The 22,370-nt window shown below is 44.7% G+C and overlaps 2 protein-coding genes across 2 annotated transcripts in view; one reads left to right on the plus strand and one right to left on the minus strand.

The window, feature by feature from the left end:
- Window positions 1–1,241: 1,241 nt before the first annotated feature.
- On the plus strand, window positions 1,242–14,185 carry LOC119890758 (tubulin polymerization-promoting protein family member 3-like). Its single transcript, XM_038702152.1, has 4 exons — window positions 1,242–1,647; window positions 9,987–10,187; window positions 10,352–10,505; window positions 12,820–14,185. Exons 2-4 carry the CDS (start codon window positions 10,000–10,002, stop codon window positions 13,012–13,014), a joined length of 537 nt encoding a protein of 178 aa, XP_038558080.1. The 5' UTR covers window positions 1,242–1,647; window positions 9,987–9,999; the 3' UTR covers window positions 13,015–14,185.
- Window positions 14,186–17,936: 3,751 nt separating this feature from the next.
- The window catches only part of LOC119890441 (transient receptor potential cation channel subfamily M member 1-like), a 28,658-nt gene continuing 24,224 nt past the window's right edge, over window positions 17,937–22,370 (minus strand). Inside the window, 3 exon segments of the mRNA XM_038701727.1 lie at window positions 17,937–19,233; window positions 20,257–20,633; window positions 22,149–22,281. Coding sequence (XP_038557655.1) covers window positions 18,494–19,233; window positions 20,257–20,633; window positions 22,149–22,281 — 1,250 coding nt within the window. The 3' untranslated portion in view covers window positions 17,937–18,493.

A 22,370-nucleotide genomic window follows, 5' to 3' on the forward strand; every position in this document is an offset into this window, starting at 1 on the left:
CATTCTCTGGCTGGTTTGCCGCCAGCTTCCTCCGAATGTATCCTGAACGGACGGCTCCAGATACATTCCTCTTTGCAACCAGAGGGCCCCTCAGTTAATTTACATTTTAATTCTAACACCCAGGAGCTGTTGTGTGCACCAACAACCACTAGGTGGCATCTGTGAGGGAGGTGGAAACCACACAGCGATCTGCATCCACACCAGCGTTTTAGCTGCGTATCAGAACTGATCTCCGTCTATATTAAAACAGCAGAAAACGCACATCACGTACACTGAGCATGTGCATGCCTGTGTAAACAGGAAGCAGATTGTCTACTCCGCAGCTGCAGAAGATTCAGCTAAAGAAGAAAGTTCTACTAGAGACAAACGAAGAGCAGCGACGGTGAAGAACCACAGCAGAGATTTATCTGCATGGACCGACAGCGAGGTGGAACTGTTACTGAGAGGATCACGGGAGGACAAAGAGACTGTGGCAGCAGGAAACAGACTGGGAGTCGTCACAAAGTAAATATGGAGACATGCACAGCACAAGTGTATAAGTTTTATATACTCAGTACAAAGTATTTTAATAAAACTGACTGATCGTTTTCACCTGTCAGCACTGACACTCTACCCCGGAAACTAAAACAGGGTTTTCGGCCGACCTGAAACGTCTGAAACAGCAGTTTGAGAAAACATTTTTGTACATAAAGAAATAAATAAAAGTTTCACATGTGATGAAGAGTGAATAATCAGCTGTTCAGGAAGTTAAGGGATCAGCGTGTTGATTTTGTGCTTCTGATGGTCATGTGACTCCTGGTCCCTGGAGACATGATTTCATGTTTACTGTTTGAGTATCTCAGGTTTCTGAGCTTCTCCCCTCACATCTGATCCGTCTGCCTTTAATCTGGAGTTTCACATCCATCTTCCTGTCAGACCTCTCGAGCACAGTGAAGCACTTCCTGTCAGATGCACTTCCTGTCTGTTATAGCTGAGCGCACTGGTACACATGCTGTCATTGTTTGTGTTTCTGTTGTCATGACGACGGCTCCAGATTACATGTGATGTTATTTAAACTCAGAGAGCAGCTGTGTTCTCCAGGTGAACCCGTCAGGACCTGCTCTTTGTAGCTGCACCGTGGGGCCTAGTTAGACCCATGGGGGCCAGCAGACCCACAGGGGCCAGTTAGACCCACGGGGGCTGAAGATATTCTCCAATGATTTTTTTTCCCATTCACAGACTTTAGTAAACAGATTTTTGATAATTATACGAGCTAAATAAATAAACTGTGACTGAAGTTGAAGAGATCTGTGGATTATTTCCCCTCGATGACAGACGTGAAGCGGTTTATAAATAATGATTATATAATGATTTATTGCTGTTAAAACACAGCATGTGGCCTTTGAAAGGTCCCCATCCGACCTGTGACCTCTGACCTCCAGCTCCGGGAGCTGACAGGAGCCTGCATGGAAGCCCTGCAGGAGGACCAGCACTCCTCCCCTCCTCCTTTCCTCCCTCCCTCTGTTTTATTGCCCTCCCCTGATGTGGGACAGGGTGTCGCCATGGTGACGGAGTAAACAGATGATAACAAGCCGTGAGCGCTGCAGAGCTCACTGAACGCTGCAACCGCCGCTGAGACAGGAGAGACCGAGGACAGAGGACAGACAGGTAAGACTGCAGGACTCTGTTTTTGTCTGTCTCTGCAGAACTAACTGGATTTTAAGAAAATGTTGAAATGTAAAAACTCCAGACAGAAAAGTGTTTTTAGTTTGAATAGTTTATAAAGAATTACTACATAACACAGATTAATTCATTATAAATATATATATTTAGTAATCATTTTAATCTAATAATTAATAATCTAATATAATTTCAGGTTTGTTTCATTTGAAACAAACTGATAGAAACAGTGAAACAGGCTCTTCAGATTATTAACAGCCAACAGATTAGAGAAGCTGGAGCCAGTTCATTCACACAACAGACTCTACTGATCGATTATTTGTTATATTCTATTTGCCAATTATTCTTGGATTACTGGACTAATGAATGAAGCAGCTGGTAGTCTGAATTGTACTTGGCTTTGTGTAGTGCAAAGAACGATCTAAAACTGTCAGTGTTTAATGAAATAAAGAAGAATAAGAGTGAAGAATAAAAGCGCACACGTTACATGGACCTGAACATCAGAAACCTTCAGGAGGTCTCACACAGTCATGTAACATTTAATGACCTCAGATTTGGATCATTTCAGTTTGTTTGTAGGTTGAGTGACACACAGTGACACACCCATACAGTAACACAGTCTAACTGAAATACAGAAAACAGAAACAGCTTTATTGTAATTATACAAACTGATCTGCAGTTAATATTATTTCTGTCTGTAAGATAAAGAAAAAGTCCCTCTTTAGGTTTTTACATGAGAGTGGACTGAACGACTCCGCAGGAAGGATCTTTTTCTTCTGTTGAAAATGTCCGTGTGTCTGACAGGAAGACGAGCTGCAGCTCATGCAGCCCCTGACGTCGTTTTATAATGTTCAGTCCATCGCCCGGGCCCGTTGGCCGTCCATCGCATAGCCTCTAATCACGTGTCCACCACCTGCAGTGCTCTGACGACATGACCACATCATGTTGTCAGAGACACCCGCAGCTCCTCCACGAACACATCACACTCCTCCCTCTTGTTTCCGCCGTCATCTTCCTGCAACAACTCGCCTTTTTAGAGCGAGACTTCAGTTTCTGTTAAAAACAAAGGGGGTCATGGGGAGTCCCTCGTAGGGATCCTTTCCATGATTTTGTCAGACACCTGGTGTGCTGATGGCAAAAAGAAGCTTTCTGTGGACGCCGTTTTGATGGGAAGGAATACAATAGGAAGCCGGTTCAGCTGCCGGCTGCAGCATCTGCTGCACAGATTCAAAACTCTTTGTACCTACTTGTTATTCCACACCATCACATGAACACAGGGCCCAGGTTTAAAAGAAGAGAAACTCGACCTGAAGCATATTTCTACACATATGCCCAGTACTGTCCCTGATGGTCTCCTGTGTCAGGGACATGAACCAGGAAACTGACTTTCTCTTATCCGGGATGCCGTCCAGCCTCTCAAACACAACACGCTCTGCTTTGACAACTGATCCCAGTGTAATGTCAGACATGTCTGCCCACATCTACACCTGCTGTGAAACCTGGTGGAAAGCTGCTGGGCCCTGAGGTACCCAGACCTCCTGCTGACACCAGAGAGGATCAGGACCTCCTCTGGCCTCACCTCGCTCAGGTGGGTTTGTCATCAGCTGCAGAGACAGCACCAGGACGCCATGGGGAGGGTGAAATTCAAACATAATGGCTGTTAATATCACAGTTTATCCTAAACGTATGGGGGATGAGGGTCTGGACTGTGCGGGCGTCTCCACCTGCGGATCAGCAGCACAAAGGGTTAAAGCTGAAGGTAAATATAGATCAGAGGGTGTGGCGCTTAATAACACACACCCAATCACATCATCGCTCTGAAGCAGCTCAGCAAAGCATGACGTTGTCTGAGCTAAACGATGAGAAAACAGGACCAAGAGTCTAAAGTGGAACTGCCTTCTGAACGTAAGTTAGAACACTTCCTGTTCAGGATGGGTCTGTTTCGGACCGGACCGTGTTCAGTATTAAATGCAAATGTTACCATTTGATCTAATTTGGTGCTGGAGGTCGGGGCGATGCCATCCATATTCACCACATGTTTAGTTAATGCGTCTCGGAGGAGTTTGGACCCAAGTACAAGGACTTCTGTCTTACCCGAGTTCCAGGTTTTTACAGCCTGAAGGCAGCATGAAGTTTAGCCTGCTTTATGTTTCTGTATTTCCTGTTTCACTTTGGAGTTGTTCGGCCCCTGGTGTTGTGGTCTTGTTTCACTTCCTGTGTCACTGATTGTCTGAGCAGTCTCACCTGTTATGTTCACCTGCTGGTGTATGTGTTGGGCTTCTCCCTTCACTCGGTGTGTGTTCATTGTTCATGGCTGCACCTTTCAGTGTGTCGTCATTTGTCTCGTGTCTCAAGATTACTCCTCCTGTTTCCCTTGAGTCATTTTAGATTAATCCGTCATTTCTGGACTTCACCTGGATTGCTGTGCTTGTTTTGGACTTCACATTAACTTCAGGTTTTCACACTCCATTTAAATAAACCATCTGGTCCAAACTGTTCCCCATGTCCGCACCATGGCAGAACGTAACTTAGCTGACTGATTGGTTTCCTCTGGCTTGATCAATAGGTATGATTGAGTATCATCGGCATAAGAGGGAACATTTATCTGTGTTTCCTGATAATATTGTCTAAAGGAAGCATATACAAGATGAAGACTGGCTTAGTAAGACTGGGTGGTCTCATTCCAGGTCGGAGATATGTCGTGTCAGCTCATTAATCTTTACCTGTATAGGTGGAATGTAGACTCCTGTTAGGATCACCCATGCAAACTCTCTTTGGGAGGTGGACTGGTCTGCATTTTGATGTATTCCAGATGTGGTTAAAATCAATGGCAGCTGGACTTGGTTGAAGATACTAGAAGATTTTTCGTCCCTCATCTGAGAGACTTCTTCAGTTCTGACTGACTGCTGAATGACCGCTGGTGTGTTAGTGCTCCTTGCAGTTGTAACGACAGTCGGTATGGTCGTTAGAGCCACCAGCTACACTGTCGTTTATTAAAGAGGTCATATTCTCCTCACACAGAGGTTCAACATTTCATTTAGGGGTTGTACCTGAACAGGTTTACATGGTTTAAGTTTCAAAAACACCACATTTCTGTCAGACTGCTCATTGCTGCAGCTCCTCTTCTCACCCTGTGTGTTCAATGCTCTGTTTTAGCTGCAGAGTGAAGCATCTCACTTCTATAAGATCTTTGTTGGGAGCTGCACATGCTCAGTACCTAGGTAACAACTGCTAGCCAATCCAAAGCAGAGTAGGGCGGGTCACGACAAGCAAGGTAAACAGGGCTTCAGTTCAGTCGTACATGTTGGGACCCGAGTCTGATCCAGAAACACAGGCAGAACAACCAGAACCAGCTTCAGAACCTAGACTTAATCAAGAGTTCAGAGTGGTGAGTTATTAATCTGTAACACATTTATCTTTCATAACGTTTGAACCGAGCTCTGTCTCTACATCACAGCAACAGCTTCGTGTCCTCAGACTGCCTGGAGGGGCTCTAACGTTGGGTAGGGAGGGACGTCTTGTCACTGTGTGCTGCAGCTCAGTGTGTTTCTCCACCAGTGTTTTTGAGGGTGTGCCACGTTAACTGCTAGGCGAGCACTGCTGCGTGTTACGGAGTGACGCAGAGAGGTTACAGAAGTAAAGGGTGGATTACTTTTTCACTTTGTAAACCTGTTACATAAGAGATTTATAACACAATAAAGGAGAGAGAAACAGCCAAAAAGCAAAATATGACCTCTTTAAAACCTCTGAAACATTTTTAATAAACGTGTTTTTAGTCTGGAGCTGAAAAAGTTGAGTTTACTAACTGAACTGAATATGGACGAACTCTGAGTGAACTGAAAATGTTCGACCGTCTGGAATCTGACATCTACACACAAGCTGCATGTCTACGACAGACTGAGTCTCTGACATCAGTTCAGCAGGAAACAAGCAATGTACACAAGCAGAAGACTTGTAAAAACAGAATAATGTAGATGTAGTGAGTGTGGAATATTTTAATGTTGAGCTCTTTGACCTATGAGATTCTCTGTTTGTTAAACTTGTTAAAGTAAAATCTATGAAGATTCTCAGTCATCCAGGTCATAGTTATCCAACGAAGGTTAAAGTCAAGGGCAACTGGACTTGGTTGAAGATACTGGAAGACGTTTCGTCCCTCATCCAAAGGACTTCTTCAGTTCTGACTGACTGGCAGGGAAACTCAGCTATTTAACCTCAGTGGGGTTGTTGGCCCGGGTCATCGATACCGCTGGTTCGTTAGTGTTCCTTGTTGCTGTGACGACAGTCGTTACAGTCGTTAAGACTACCTGTGGCCAAGACTGAACGACCATCGTTGGTATCTTCACCTGAGGCCAATAGGTTACGTTTGTTGAGTTTCCTGGGAAGTGATGAAAGGACAGCATTGTAAGTGGGGGATAAGTGGTGGCGTAGACCCCCTCCCCTGTTCAATGACGGCTTCTCAACCCTGGTGTAGATGCTTCCTTGACACCTCTTTCAAACCATCCATCTTCTCTGTCTAAAATGTGCACCTGGTGGTCCTCAAACGAGTGTCCTCTGTCCTTCAGATGTAAGTAGACTGCAGAGTCTTGACCTGAGGAGTCGGCCCTTCTGTGTTGAGCCATGCGTTTGTGTAGTGGTTGTTTAGTCTCCCCAATATACAGGTCTGTGCATTCCTCACTGCATTGGACCGCATACACTAGATTGCTTTTCTTGTGTTTGGGTGTGCGGTCTTTGGGGTGGACCAGCATCTGTCTTAGTGTGTTCTTGGGTTTAAAAAACACAGGGATGTTATGTTTGTTGAAAATCCTCCTGAGTTTCTCTGATACTCCAGACACGTATGGAATCACAATGTTGTTGCGTTTGACCTTCTTTTCCTCCTCCCCTGTAGTTTTGTTCTTCTTGGATCTTGTGGCTGTTTTCACAAAGGTCCATTTAGGGTATCCACAGGCTGTAAGTGCCCCCTTCAGGTGGTTCCGTTCCTTCTCTCTGGCTTGGGCGCTTGTTGGTATGTTTTCCGCTCTGTGGTGTAGTGTTCTCATGACCCCTAGCTTGTGCTCCAGTGGGTGGTGGGAATCGAACAGTAGGTATTGGTCTGTGTGTGTGTGTTTTCTGTAAACACCAATCTCCTCTTCAATGTGTACAGCGCAGTCCAGGAAGGCCAAACTGTTGTTGTGAACATCTTCTCGTGTGAACTTGATGTTACTGTCCAAAGAGTTGATGTGTTCTGTGAAGGCTTGCACTTCCTGGCTTTTAATTTTGACCCAGGTGTCGTCCACATATCTGTACCAGTGGCTCGGTGCTGTTCCTCTGAAGGAGTAGAGGGATTTATTCTCCACTTCTTCCATGTAGATGTTTGCCACAATCGGGGATACCGGTGAGCCCATGGCACAGCCATGCTTCTGTCTGTAGAATCCACCGTTGTACTGGAAGTAGGTGGTGTTTAGACAGAGGTCGAGTAATTTGCAGATTTGGTCAGAGCTGAGGCTGGTTCTGTTGTCCAGGGTGTTGTCTTGTGTTAGCCGTTTCCCTAACGGTTTCTGCTGCCTCTATGGTGGGGATGCAGGTGAACAAAGAAGTCACGTCATAGGATACCATGGTTTCATCTGGATCCAGTTTTAGTCCTCGAACTTTGTTTACAAAGTCAATAGAGTTTTGGACGTGGTGAGGCGTGTTTCCCACCAATGGAGCTAAGATGGTAGAAATGTGTTTGGTAATGTTGTAGGTGACCGAGTTAATGCTGCTGATAATCGGCCTGAGTGGGCACCTGTCTGTACCTCATCTGTCTGTACCTCACCTGTCTCTGTCTCACCTGTCTCTGCCTCACCTGTCTCTGTCTTACCTGTCTGTACCTCATCTGTCTGTACCTCACCTGTCTCTGTCTCACCTGTCTCTGTCTCATCTGTCTCTGCCTCACCTGTCTCTGTCTCACTTGTCTGTACCTCACTTCTCTCTGTCTCACCTGTCTCTGCCTCACCTGTCTCTGTCTCACCTGTCTCTGCCTCACCTCTCTCTGTCTCACCTGTCTTTGCCTCACCTGTCTGTACCACCTGTCTCTGTCTCACCTGTCTCTGTACCTCACCTGTCTCTGTCTCATCTGTCTCTGCCTCACCTGTCTGTACCTCACCTGTCTCTTTCTCACCTCTCTCTATACCTCACCTGTCTCTGTCTCATTTGTCTCTGCCTCACCTGTCTCTGTCTCACTTGTCTGTACCTCACTTCTCTCTGTCTCACCTGTCTCTGTCTCACCTCTCTCTGTCTCACCTGTCTGTGCCTCACCTGTCTCTGTCTCACCTGTCTCTTTCTCACCTGTCTCTTTCTCACCTGTGTCTGTACCTCACCTGTTCTCTTTCTCACCTGTCTCTGTACCTCACCTGTCTCTGTCTCATCTGTCTCTGCCTCACCTGTCTCTGTCTCACCTGTCTGTACCTCATCTGTCTGTACCTCACCTCTCTCTGTCTCACCTCTCTCTGTCTCACCTGTCTCTGTACCTCATCTGTCTCTGTCTCACCTGTCTCTGTACCTGATCTGTCTCTGCCTCACCTGTCTCTGTCTCACCTGTCTGTACCTCACCTCTCTCTGCCTCACCTGTCTGTACCTCACCTCTCTCTGCCTCACCTGTCTCTGTCTCACCTGTCTGTACCTCACCTCTCTCTGCCTCACCTGTCTGTACCTCACCTCTCTCTGTCTCACCTGTCTCTGTCTCACCTCTCTCTGCCTCACCTGTCTGTACCTCACCTCTCTGTACCTCACCTCTCTCTGCTTCACCTGTCTGTACCTCACCTGTCTCTGTCTCACCTGTCTCTGTCTCACCTCTCTCTGCCTCACCTGTCTGTACCTCACCTCTCTCTGCCTCACCTGTCTGTACCTCACCTCTCTCTGTCTCACCTGTCTCTGTCTCACCTCTCTCTGCCTCACCTGTCTGTACCTCACCTCTCTCTGCCTCACCTGTCTCTGCCTCACCTGTCTGTAACTCACCTGTCTGTACCTCACCTCTCTCTGCCTCACCTGTCTGTACCTCACCTCTCTCTCTGTCTCACCTGTCTCTGCCTCACCTGTCAGTTGGTTTACTCTCTTTTCAAAAAGGGCTCGTCCCGCCTGTGCTCAGGAGGGGGGCCCCTTCCTGCAGATTCAAGTTGATTGGTCTCTGTTCAGTTGACACTGATATATAACTGATGTGTCAGTTATATATTTGTTTTTCACTGCAGGAGAAAATTGATGTGTAGTGTGAGAGCGTGTGAACTGTTAACTGTCAAAACTGTCAAAAGTCTCACACTTGATGCCTGAGAGTTGGCAGCTCTGGTGTTATTTAAAGGTTAAGCAATCTAAAGTTTTGCTAGTGTTAGCTCCTGACCTTCGCCTGTCAAGGAAATCTGTGTATTATGTGTTTTATAAATCAAAATATTTTTGTGCTTGCGCAACTTTTAGGAGTCTTTTCTACGGACAGTTTTATAAATGAAGCCCCTGGTCAGGATCTTTCTCTGACAGCGGAGAAAATGTTCTGATGCATTATATCGTGCTGTCCTCTGATTGGTGCTGTGAGGCTGCAAAGGGAGTCTCAGGGGGGGCAGGAAGTCTCTGTTCTGGTCTCAGCTCCTGGGTTTGGAGGCTGGATATGAGTTATCAGTGGGTATCTGCCTGGTCCCATTTGCTGCAGGGTTCTGTAGAACCGGTCTCCAGCCAAACGTCTCTAGAGCAGATGAACCCAGACTCGGACTTGAGAGTTCCTGCAGCTCTGTGTTCACCAACACTCCGAAAACAGCTGATGGTCGTAGCGCAGCACTGCAGGTGGGCGGCGGCACAAACAGTGCTGGTTACCATGACAACCGCTGTTAGGGATTGCATCAGTGTGTGTTTGTGTGTGAGATCACACGAGTCTGAGAAACCAGTGAGGTCATGTCTCACCCCGACATGCACGCACACACACACACACACACGCACACAGAAACACACACACACACACACAGAAACACACAGACACACACACAGAAACACACAGACACACACAGAAACACACACACGCACACGCACACACGCACGCACGCACGCACACGCACACACGCAGAAACACACACACACACACACACACAGAAACACACACACAGAAACACACACAGAAACACACACGCACACAGAAACACACACAGGAAGGAGGAGCAGCGGGCGTCATATTTGGCCTGACTTTCCTGCTGCTTATGGAGAGAAATAAAAAGTTTTGAATAATCTCCTGTCCTCCGCTCAGTGCCTGTTCCTCCTCTACACAAAATTTATTTCACTTGTTTTCTTTACTTGGTTGACTGAACCTGGGTTTTTCTTCTCGTCCTGTTCTGCAGATATTTTGCCGCCATGGCAGAGAGTGCCGACATGGAACAGCTCCTGGCGTCCTTTAAGAAGTTCGCCGTCCACGGGGACACGAAGGCCACGGGGAAGGAGCTGAACGGGAAGAACTGGGCCAAACTGTGCAAAGACTGCAGAATCGTGGACGGAAAGAACGTCACCAGCACCGACGTGGACATCGTCTTCTCCAAAGTCAAGTGAGTCTGCAGTTCCTGTGTGAGGGTGACCAGGCTCAGGCTCCGGGGCCCCCGGGGGGGAAGATTTCATATCATTATGAGAGTGTGATGATATTCTGGAGTTTGATGCAGTGCAGTGAAGGTAACAGAAGGTCCAGTGTGATGTGTTCTATTTCTGTTTGAAGACAGAAGACGTCTCGGGTCATCACCTATGAGGAGTTTCGGAGCGCTCTGGAGGAACTGGCCCCAAAGAGGTTCAAAGGTCAAAGTAAAGAGGAGGCGCTGGAGTCCATCTTCAAACTGGTGGAAGGTAGAGAACCCACCAACGTCGGCGTGACGGTGAGACCAGAAGCTTTTATAACACACACAAATAGCATGTGTTGTAGGACAGACACGGACCCAAAGCAGAACTTACTGTAGACAGTTTACTGAAGGCTCAAGGTTCCTGCAGAGGTTAGGGCTGCCACCGGCTCAAATTTACCTTCAATATAATATTCAAGTGCCCCAGTCTTTGTTCCATAGCACCCCCTGTTAAAAGATGTCAAGATGAAGCCACATTTTAAAAATGCTCCTTTATACCTTTAAGAACCAGCAGGTAAAATAATAAATAAATGCTGCAACAGCCTGTTTCCCTGTGACAGAGGGGTGTTTGCGGTCCCATCAAGACAGCGTGCGGCTCCCTCGTGCGCTTTTTGACCTGCCAAGGCCATATAGTTTTCCAACACTGTGTATTTTTTAGTAAAAGTGATCATTATACATTTTTCCGTTGAGTAAAAATCTACTTTGAATTTTGGAATTGATTATAAATGTTAAACTTTTGGAGCCATGTCTAATTCTCTGGATGCCTGACCGAGTCCGAAAAACCAAGCGGAACAGTGAGAGCTAGCCGACATTATTAGGCGATTATTATTACCGCCTATGAAACACTACAATAGTCAGTCGTTTTTCTAAATTGTATGCTGCATTTACATTCAAACTGTAGGATTTAACTAGGCTATAACGTCTACGTTATAGGGGGCTGCTACCGCTCCACAGTCCTGGTTGCATCCATGATGTACGGAGCTCCCAGCTCAGCTCAGCATCTTTGATGAAGTTGATGTATTTTGTTTGTATCCACGTGGCTGAATCACCTACTGAGTTCTCTTTGGATGAAAACATCAGCTGAATCCTGTTGGTCCAGGAAAAACACGTAAAATAACAAACCCAAAATAAATCACCACTATCTCCTCAACCATTTGGCCTAGATGCATATCCTTTGAAAGGTCAGAAGATACGGAATATAAATCAATTGTAAATTAACATTTATTTTACCATTAAAGAGTAAATGGAGATGCAATAAAGAAAAAATATGATTAAAAAAGCTATATTTTAATGCAAGAAACCATCAAAACCATCATAAGGTAGACTATAATGCACCTGAATATCTTCTACTACACCTGGAATACAACCATAACTGTAAATTTGATGAAAAGAAACTGATATACAACAGTTATTACACAATCTTTCTAAAATATACCAGCCGAATGTCCATGTTTTGGCCATATTTACTGTTTATATGTTCACTTTTATTAGGAGTTATCTTCAAAACATTATTTCTCATCATACAACCACGTTCCAAATAACATAAAGCTTCCAAAACATTGAAATATTGATAAAAACAGTCAATATTCCTGTGACCAACCTACAGGGCTGCAAGTGGGCTCATTCTCTTCATATTGAAGAGACGATTGACATCTTGCATGTCTGTGTAGCTCCTACGGGTCGCCAGCAGAGGCCAATAAAGACCGCCTCTGCCAAAGCAAACTCTTCTTCTCTACTTCAATCTGAGACAGAAGCGAAACGTACAGCCAAGTCGACCTCACCAAGATGGCGGCCTGCCAGATGGTCTCTGTTGACACAAAGGACCGCTGTTTTTGGACAGAAAACAGCTAGAAAAGCAAAAATCGATTACGTCCCCCATATCGGGCAAGTCCATTTCCAAGTGGTTATAACACAGTTCCAAATAACATAACATTGAAATATTGGGATGTAAAACGGCAATGAGCCAAAATCAAGAGGGGGCAGCTGTGTTCAACAGTATAACACTCTGTTGAAGCTTCAGACGGAGGTTCTATCTGTGAGAATCACCAGCGTCTTCATGTTTCATCATGGAGCTGCAGGAAACAAGTCCAGAGCTGCTCCACAGAGACCTGGACCTGCTCTCAGGTTTCAGCTGCCTGAGAGCGACCGTAAAGGTTTGGCCCCTCATCAGAGAGCTTTATGAAGTCATGGGAGTTTGAGCCAGCAGGCAGGGCGGTCTGGATCATCTTCAGATCATTAAACACTCTTTAATCAGCAGAGAGTATCCAGGAAACAGTACTGACTCATAATACTTATTTAAAATCTCTGCTAACGAGAGTCCAGTCCTTTGTGCCCGTGATGAGGGAGGAGCACAGTCAGTACCAAGTCAACATGTATTAAAATATTTTACACCCTCATATCCTCCTATCCTGAACCGCTGTCCCTGCTGAGTGTTTGTCTAAAGATAATAAAGTTTTTAAAGTAGCATTTATGTTCCTGTAGTTCCTGCCCCGGCCTTTAGAGGGCAGCACTTTCAGGTGCCTGTTCGGGGCAGGTCTGATTTTATTCATTTCCTGTCCTCTGTGTCCATCAGAAAGTGGCAAAGACGGCGGCGGTGGACCGTCTGACCGACGCCTCCCGTTACACCGGATCACACAAGGAGCGCTTCGATAAGAGCGGCAAGGGCAAAGGTCGGGAGGGCCGGGAGGAGCTGGTGGAGAACACGGGTTACGTGGGCGCGTACAAGAACGCGGGGACGTACGACACCAAGCTGAAGGCAGAGAAATAACCAGGCGGGAAGCAGAGCTGCCTGCTGGGAGCTAACAGGAAGTACTCAGTCTGGACCAAACCCTGAACTTTGACCCCTCTGCGTGTGTGTGTGTGTGTGTGTGTGAACTGGACACGCTGACCGATGAGCTGCACTCAGATCAGATTGTAAACTCTGGAAACACGTGACAGAAGTAATGCAGTTTGTAATAGTAATAAGTAATCAGTCCCTCTTCATCACATGTGAACCAGGAGAGAGCGGGACGTGTCCGGAGAGTTCAGTCAGAATGGCTCACAGAGTTATAGGCCACGCCCACACGTCAACATGACACTTGTGCTGTGTCTCAGTCCGCGCACTTCCATACTTACACTTACTATTTTGAGGGCATAAGTGTGTTCACACTGAGAATAACGGCAAAAAGCAGTACACTACCCTGTCAAAATACTGCACTAAGCATATAAGTACATAGTGTACGCAGTGTACTGCATGTTAATATACTAAAGGAAGTACCCGAGTTGAGACACAGCATTGGTATTTTGTGGCGCCCCCTATGAGTCGTCTCAAACTGCTCTGGCACGCCTCTTCCCAAACTGAAGAAACCCCCCACAATTAATGATGATTGGATAAACCGTTAATGTGTTGTGGCCAATTTCCTGCTAAGCCCCGCCCTTTCCGAAGATGCTTTGGTTGATGGCGGCCATGTTTTTCTTCCTCATGTGTACCTCAGTCCTGTGATGCTGTATCCCACACTGATAGAGTCAAATTTAAAGTCATGTGACTGTTTCCCACATTATGCAAATTAGCATATGATCCATGATGGTGGCCTTTATGGTCCAAGAGGATTTAGTAGAACTGAGCTCGTCGTTCGATTGGGCCATTATTTCTCTGGAAGCACTTTGTTTCCAGCTCAAACAAGTCAGCGGTGTCAGCGGTGTCAGCGGTGTCGTGAGCTCAGCTCACAGTTTCAGTTGTGTATCTTTGATCTACAAAAGCTTTTTGATCCACGTTGAACCTGAGAGTCAGGATATGTTCTTCTTTGATTCTTCTATATTTCCATGTTGCAGCTTTGTTCTTCCTCTGCAATGATTTAAAGGTTTTGTTTCTGTCCGACTCTCGACGCAGAAACTGGACTCGAGCTGCACTGGTTTCTTTATGATTGACATTGAATGAATAAAGGCAAAAAACAAACGTGTTTCTGTTGTTTCTTTTTTCTCGTGCAGTCTGTTTCAGGACCTTTTTGGACTGTGTTTGTTGACAGAAAGGTTCCTGGTCCCTGCAGCGCCTCCATCCTCTCAGCTGGTGGGGTAAAGTAGACTTTCTGTCTACTTTCTGTCTCGCTAACAGCATAATAATCCATGTAACGCCGTCACAAACACCTTTACCTGACGTCAGGATGGATTCAGAGCTCAGTAAAACATGAAGTCATGTTTTATTTATTCAAACCAACGTTTCATGCTGCAGGGAACTCGCAGTACTGCAGTTTTTATAAACAACAGACGTCTGTCCAGAAATTCATGTCTTTGGGACCCCCACCAGGACCTGGCCTGACTCGGGGCTGAAAAGAGTTTCCTCAGGTAAAAACCCACTCAGTCTGTATTTAGTTAGCAGGTAGGGAGGGTCAATTTTATCATTTCCAGAATGAAAAACAGAAAAACATAGGAAATATCATTCATCATCAGGGTGTGTGTGCAGGTGCAGCTTGTTGTCATGGCAGCCACAGTGTAAACAACACAACAGCTGAGCAGCAGCTCTGTGTGTTTGGATTCTGGTCTAATCAGATCCAGATCTGATGGTCCAGATCAGCCCCCTGCTGCAGGTTCTAATGTGCCCTTTTAGTGCGACAGACACAATACTCTCTGGCTCTGACTCACCTTACTGGTCATTTGTAAATTAATATTATTTATATATTAAGATATTTTAGTGATATTTGGTGATGTTTTTTCTGATAGTTTACAAATATTTGTACAGTTTTTATCATTAATGATGTTTGTACATACTTTTTTGAAAACAATATTACAAAAACAGACTTTGTGAAGCTCTGCGGCCCACAAACACTGAACAATATAAAACACAAAGTAACTTGTACTTTGAGTTGTTTACTGGTGAAGTACGTGCATACTTTTACTTGAGTAGGTTTGTCAAGTGGTAATTTTGAATTCTACTTTTACACAGTGTTGGGCAGTAGTGAACTGCATGTAGTGAACAGTAGCTTTGGGCTTCTTCTAGTGCTCCTCAGCTGTAATGGACCCCCTTTGACCCCCCGAGCCCTCTGTCTCTGCTCACGTGTCCTGTAAACCAGATTCTTCTCTGACAAGTAAAAAGACCGGGCAGCTGCTCAGACCCGTGCTCAGGCTGTTATAATGGCTAAAAGTTTAACCGTCTTAAAGATAAATCAAATATGTTTTCTGTTTTAGATAAAATCTACATTTGTTTACAACCAAAATATAACATTCAGGTGGGATCGTTAGGACAGGTGTAGGTCTCAGGTATTCCAGGAAGCTGGACTGTCGGCTCACCTGTGAACAGAATTTAGATTTTAATGTTGATTTTAATGTCTGAATTTGTAAAACTAAGCTTTAAAATATATGTAAATCTTCATTTGGTGTCAGTTAATCTATTTATAAACAAACGTTCAGAGATGTTGTTGCATGCTATTTTAGAAGTTACCTGGCTAACTGAGTAATCCTACCCCACCTGGCCTCTAGTTTCTAGAGGTATTTGAGGGACACGTTCCCAGAAACCGCAGGGCTTTTGATTTTTAATGTGTGACCTGTGAACGGGCACTTTGCAATAAACTCAGCTGAGTGGCATGTGACTTTTCTTGTATGATTGTTATAATTTAATCACATTATTAATCGCAGTTTGAACTACTTTTTCTAAGTAGCTTCAATGAACCAAACCAGATTTCTCCCTGGGGGAGCTATCAGCTTCTTCCAGTGTGAAGTGCTTCTACACCACGGCCTACACAAAGTATATATATATATACGTTCCTGGTTTCATATGTATGTCTGCATAAGGCACACTTGTTAACATGGAGTGGTGATCTATGATCACAGGTTGGGCTGTGGGTTGCCAGATATTTTTTGATAGTTCACTTAAATCTGCTGAGACATTAACATTTTATTCACACCCAGGAGGAGAGGAAAAGAAACCGGTGAAGGGAAACGGGGAGGCAGTTCAGGGGAAGAACCCAGACAATCCGTGTATGGTTCGTTCTTTTCAAAACCAAATCAGAAAAACCAAAGAACCAAGTAGTATTTTGGTTTTTCTGTTTCAAAACGGAAACGGAAAAATTGAAAACAGAAAACCAAAAAACAGACATCTGCTTTGTTGATATTTTTGTTGATATGATATTTAACAGAAAACACTGAGTAAGTACGTGGTTGGGGTGAATGGAGGGCCAGAACCAGCTGAACGGTGTTCCTGTAGGCTACAGTGTGAAACCAAAAGTCAACATTAGGCTACATATTTAAGTTATTTATTTTATTTTATAGCCTATAGGCTAAGGCTATTTCTTTTCAAGTCGCATCTCATATCAACTATGGCAAATATGACTGTAGAAGTGAGCACTACAGGCCTATTATAGAAACAGAAATATTAGAAAATGGGTTACTTGTTTTGCAAGATCGCGTCAAGCTGGAGGAGCCTCAAGCACTCAAAATTCTCCAATTTCTAGCTTAAGTAGTCTACCTCAGCATCAAGGCAGCATTTTATTTTGGGCTGATCTGAAGATGGTTACCTGAGCGATCTAAGAAAATACCCGAATATGTTTATCAAGAGTTTTTCCTTGAGGCTACGGCCAGGGTGCGACCTACGGGGGGCCAGCTTTACTCCTCTTAATAAGACATGAGCTCCACTGAAAACATGATTTGTAATATTTTGGGGGGTCTTTAAAATATGGACAATATGCTATTTTTGCCATTCATTTTCTGTAGCCTATCATCGTTGATCATGCGTAAGGCTTCATCCAGCCAGAGGGATCACTGGCCGTCCACAGAGCACCAGGTCCCTCCCGCGACCTCCTCTCTCTCGCACGCTCCAGCACCCGCTCTCTCTCCGGCAGTAGACCTATGAGCTGTGTTGCCAGTGGAACCGGTGTAACACCAAAATGTGTGAGCCATCAGATTCTGTGACTACTCCCAAATGACAATGTTTTCCTAACCATAACCAAGTTCTTTTGGTGCCTAAACTCAACCAAGTACTTTTGGTGCCTAAACCCAACCAAACTGCAACTGCTTCACATCGTCAACAAAGCCTCTGGCGCTTAACTTGCCATTTGGGTCACAGAATCTGATAGGTCACACATTTTGGTGTCACACCGGCACACTGTACGGTCAGTGGTTCCATGCTCCTAATCCATGTGTTCCTGGAGGCTCTCCGCAGCATGAAAATAAAGGTCAGATCGAAACAGTGTAGGCTGAAAGAAAATTACCCCGAACCTTTTCATCTGTATTTGATTCGTTAATATACAGCTCGCCAAATTAACTAATAACAGTTCATGTCAATTCATTTGCTGTGTACCATTGGATGTACTGACAACTATCGCTGAATTAATTTTAAACTGAAGAAGTCTTAAAAACCGGAGGATTCTCAGGAAAGCTTCCTGTTCCAGTTGCTAGTGAGTTACAAAGCGAGCAGCCTCCGGTACTGCAGCAAGGCCTAGCCTATATAATAGTGTCCTGTTTGTAACTAAAAACCCACATTTGTTGATGTTTAAGTTTGTCTTTATTACATTTAATCAGGCACCGCCATCCCCAAGTGTATCTGCTGCAGGTTTATCAAGTGTAACACACAAAGCTAAACATATTGGTCTCATCAAAATCAATATTTTTGCTTTGGTTTTAAAACAGAAAAACAAAAAAGGTCTGTTTTTTCCATTTTGGTTTTGAAACAAAATAATAAAGAAGGAACCATGCACGGATTCCAGACACACAAAAAGATCTGTGATGGTTCCGTTTTTATTTACAGAGGTATATTTCATTCCCTTTAATCTTTGTTTTTTCTCAGACTGAACATCTCAGCTGTGACACATTCATATCAAGCTTTTTATACATAATGTATTTGATCTTTAACTGTACATTATTGATCTTTACATTGTTTATTCAGTGCAATAGATGCATGCCAAATAAACAACTTAAAATATTCTGTTATAAAATAAAATCAATAAAAAGCTGATATTTACTAACTAATATCCTACAGTCATGGAAACAGACAGGTAAAAGCCCCCCAGGCTTCCTACAAAGGAGCAAGACCTAAAACTAAAGTCCTGTTGAGTCTCTTTGTGGTGGTTTTGGCCTGTGCTACCCCCAGAAGTTACAAGTTTCTATCATTATATGACAGAAAACAAGAAAAGCAAACATGAGCCCTTTTATCGATAATGAAAATAATCCCTACTTTTACTTTCCATTTTGGTTCTGACACTTTTACTGAAATCTTCCACGATGAATTCCATTTCAGTTCTTATTATCCAGACCCTGAAGGAGCCCTCAGTCCTTCGGGATCAGTAGTCAGAGTCTCTGGACCTGGAGCTGGATCGTGGCCCCACCACCCCGCCCCTGAATGCTGACACCAGGTCTCTGACGCTGCCGGTCGAACGAGGCATCTCCTCGTTCTCCTTCCTCTTCGTCCTGGTCTTCCTCAGGTTGGTGTTCATACTCTTGGACCGCAGCGTTGGGTACATCCTGTCCTCCCCCAGCAGAAGCTCCTCTGACGGCCCCTCCTCCCCTCCGTTACCATGCTTACTGCCCACCATTTCACCCCCCTGCAACTCTTCGGACGGCCGGGACGTTCTGTCCTCCACTTCCTGTTTGGATTCATCGCCTCCACTCTGGGGGAGGGGTGGACTCCCCAGTGAGGCATGCTGGGAGATCTGGAGGCCTGCTGTGAGCCAGGGGGGGTTCAAACTGGTAGCATCTCCCTGGTCCTGATGGGCAGGGCTGTAGACGATGCTGCTGATGGACTTGGTGGAGGAGAGAGATCCACTGAGTGTTGGAGAGGATAAATACTGTGTGACCTTTGACCTCTCCAGAGGGAAGGATGCTGCTGCCTCTAGTCGGGTTTTCTCTGCTGGTTTCTCCATGTTAGCTTCTGTCTGCTCAGACTGCGGTGAAGCAGGACAGGTGTGGGGGGGTCTGCGGTTGGGGTCGCAGGGGGAGATCAGGATGTCAACGTTTGACTGAGACTGAGTCCTGCCCTTCAGTCCTCTCACATCCAGAGTCGACCCGAACTCCTTTACATCACCTGATAACAGGAAGCAAAACAACCTCATCATTTACCTCAACATTCAGCTTCATTCCTACACAGTCATGTATATGTATATGTCTGAGTATCACCGGTTTTCAGTCCTGAAAGATTAACAACCTGCATATGCCGGGCATTACAGTAGTCAGAAGGGCGTTTCAGTAGTCTGAAGGACATTACAGTGGTCAGAAGGGCGTTTCAGTAGTCTGAAGGACATTACAGTAGTCTGAAGGACATTACAGTGGTCAGAAGGGCGTTTCAGTAGTCAGAAGGACGTTACAGTAGTCTGAAGGACGTTACAGTAGTCTGAAGGACATTACAGTGGTCAGAAGGACATTACAGTAGTCAGAAGGGCGTTATAGTAGTGACAGTGGTCAGAAGGGTGTTACAGTAGTTACAGTAGTCAGAAGGGCGTTACAGTAGTTACAGTAGTCAGAAGGGCGTTACAGTAGTGACAGTGGTCATAAGGGTGTTACTGTAGTTACAGTAGTCAGAAGGGCGTTACAGTAGTGACAGTGGTCAGAAGGGTGTTACAGTAGTTACAGTAGTCAGAAGGGCGTTACAGTAGTTACAGTAGTCAGAAGGGCGTTACAGTAGTGACAGTGGTCATAAGGGCGTTACTGTAGTTACAGTAGTCAGAAGGGCGTTACAGTAGTGACAGTGGTCATAAGGGCGTTACTGTAGAGACAGTAATCAGAAGGGCGTTACAGTAGTCGGAAGGGCGTTACTGTAGTCGGAAGGACTTTGTGAGCTGATATTGTTCTGAACAAAATTTGTCTAGGGTGATCAGGAGTTCTGTATCTCATGTTGTAATGTGACTAAGACTGAACAGTCAAACCCCAATAATCCGTTTTCTAAAAACAGAGAAATTAATGGAATGCAATTCTATATATAACTAAAACCTGAATTTTGGAAAGTAGAAACTAGAGCAGTAACTTTTGTTAATATAATTGCTAATGTTACATAATTTCATCTCGTCATGTAAAGTCACCTGATCCCTTGTTGTAATGTGTCTCGTCCTACCTGTTGTGGGTCCTTGCTCCGTGGTCCTTTCTTGTCTCTCTGGACTCAGTTGGACCCTCCTGTCATTTCCGTCCATGTCTCCGGACACAGTGATCCTGTCATCATGCTCCAGCTGGTATCGGTACAGACTGTATCCGTCTCCGCTGTTGATGCTGCATTGTCGCAGCAAAGCGGCTGGCTCGCAGAAGGACGATCCTCTGGAATGACTGCGGACGAGCTCGGCCCGGTCGACGCCCGCCAGCTTCTCCAGCGCGTTCATCATTCGGCTGGAGAACTCCTCCAGCTGAGCCAGACGGAGGTCCACTGTCTGCAGGGATGCCTTCATCGAGTGCTCCCTCTCATTCACCTCCTCCAGACGCATGAACATGTTCTCCACCCTGAATAAAAGGAAACACAGAGGAGAAAGCAGGGAAACAGTTTGATTTGGTTCCACAGTAAATATGATATTTTTGTTTGTTCTGCTGCAGTGAGTACAACTTCATTTCACTGTTACCTGCAGACACTTCACCAGATTCCATTTTCTGTTTGTGTGTATGTAAGTATTGCAATTAGGGTGACCATATTTAGAAATTACTTTATTTGGTAAATGTCTGCCTACAGATTGTTATAGTCAACCTATTTGTATTTCAACAGTTTATTGAGATTGTACTGATTTACAAATAGAACCGTTTTCTGTCTTGTTAAGGTTTGATTTGGGCTAATATTAGTGTATTCATTATAGGGCTGACCCCAATAGTCGAAGATTCGATGCTTCGATGGCCTGATTCAACTGTCAATTTCACAGTCGAAGCTTCGCAGCGAAACAAGGATCACGCCATTTTGGCTATATGGGGGTGCTCAGTGTCTGATTTTACATAGAACTACCAGTTTTCTCCCAATAAGTTAATATATAGCCTATTACAATATACATTTCAACGTTTAATGCTGTAAATAAATATGTAAAAAGAATAAAACTTTCAATAAATGATTTTGAAGTGCGTGAATAAATCCAAAATTTTAACCCTAACCCTGGGTTGTCAGTGCGCATGTGTAAGCGTAGCGTGTATGTGTACAGTGGCAGAAGAGGAACACTTGCTGAAGAGACCAAGCCCCAGCTTCACTGGTGTTGTGCCGAGTTGTTCGCATCTTGCGGGACTTTCGGATAATTTATCAGCGTTGATGAACCACATATTGAATATTTTATCGCTTTTAAATAGCCGGCTACTTGAAATAGACCCGTGGGGAACCGTGACGTGCATGCATTTGTCGGCAGCAGTAATGCAGGTAAAAGTCTGCACAAGACCGTTGTGCCTCAGTTTAGCTGGATTTACAGTGTAAGTTGAATGAAAAGACACTGCAGCTTCTCAAGATTAAAGCGGAGCTACCGTGTGTAACCCCCCCACCCCACTCGCAATCGCCGCGCACAAAACACACATGATACCACTATCAGTCGACTATAGGAAGGACTTCACTTTTCTGATTCGACCTTGTTTATCCTTAGTCGGGGACAGCCCTAATTCATTATAATTTCAGATAACAGTATTCTAACTTACCCATAGTATAATATTATATCCACTTACAATAGACTTATTATGTTACGTTTGTTTTCTCATTCATTATAAACCTTATAACCTTATAACCTTATACCTTGACAAAATGAACAACTGGAAATCATGAAAGGATGATTTAAAAATGTGAAGTGACATTTAAAAAACACAAAAAGGAAAAAATTTAAGTTTGAATATCTCCTTTGTTCTGCTTAATGGTATATCGTATATGTCATGTCTGTCTTCACTGTCTCAGAATAAGCAGAGTCTTGACATGTCAATACGAGGAGTGTACATCATTCTATTAATGTAAGTAATATAAAGACAAATATGAGTTTATAAAAACAGCACATTTGTCTTCCTGACCTCTCAGATGTGACTCTGATTCTCTCGTTGTTGGACGACTGTTTTTCGTCGTCTTTCTCTCTGAAGTATTCCTCCACACACTGCTCCTCAAACTCATGCAGACTCTTCAGTTCATCTGCACTCAGCACCAGCTCTGAGGACACAAACATTATTTTATCTCAGAGGAAACAAACGCCGTTTCGTCTGCAGTTCTGAATCTTTGTCCTGCTGTCAGAGGGACTT

The sequence above is a fragment of the Micropterus salmoides genome, unplaced genomic scaffold (assembly GCF_014851395.1).
Source record: "Micropterus salmoides isolate LMB-PRFRI ecotype aquatic unplaced genomic scaffold, ASM1485139v1 Ms_hic_scaffold_6, whole genome shotgun sequence".
NCBI classification, from domain to species: Eukaryota; Metazoa; Chordata; class Actinopteri; order Centrarchiformes; family Centrarchidae; genus Micropterus; species Micropterus salmoides.

Bases quoted from the DNA above. Each gene is read 5' to 3' on its own strand.
- LOC119890758 (XM_038702152.1), top strand. From the start codon at position 10,000: ATGGCAGAGAGTGCCGACATGGAACAGCTCCTGGCGTCCTTTAAGAAG. The intron at 10,188-10,351 runs GTGAGTCTGCAG...TTCTGTTTGAAG, and splicing joins ATCGTCTTCTCCAAAGTCAA to ACAGAAGACGTCTCGGGTCA. The intron at 10,506-12,819 runs GTGAGACCAGAA...TGTGTCCATCAG, and splicing joins CCACCAACGTCGGCGTGACG to AAAGTGGCAAAGACGGCGGC.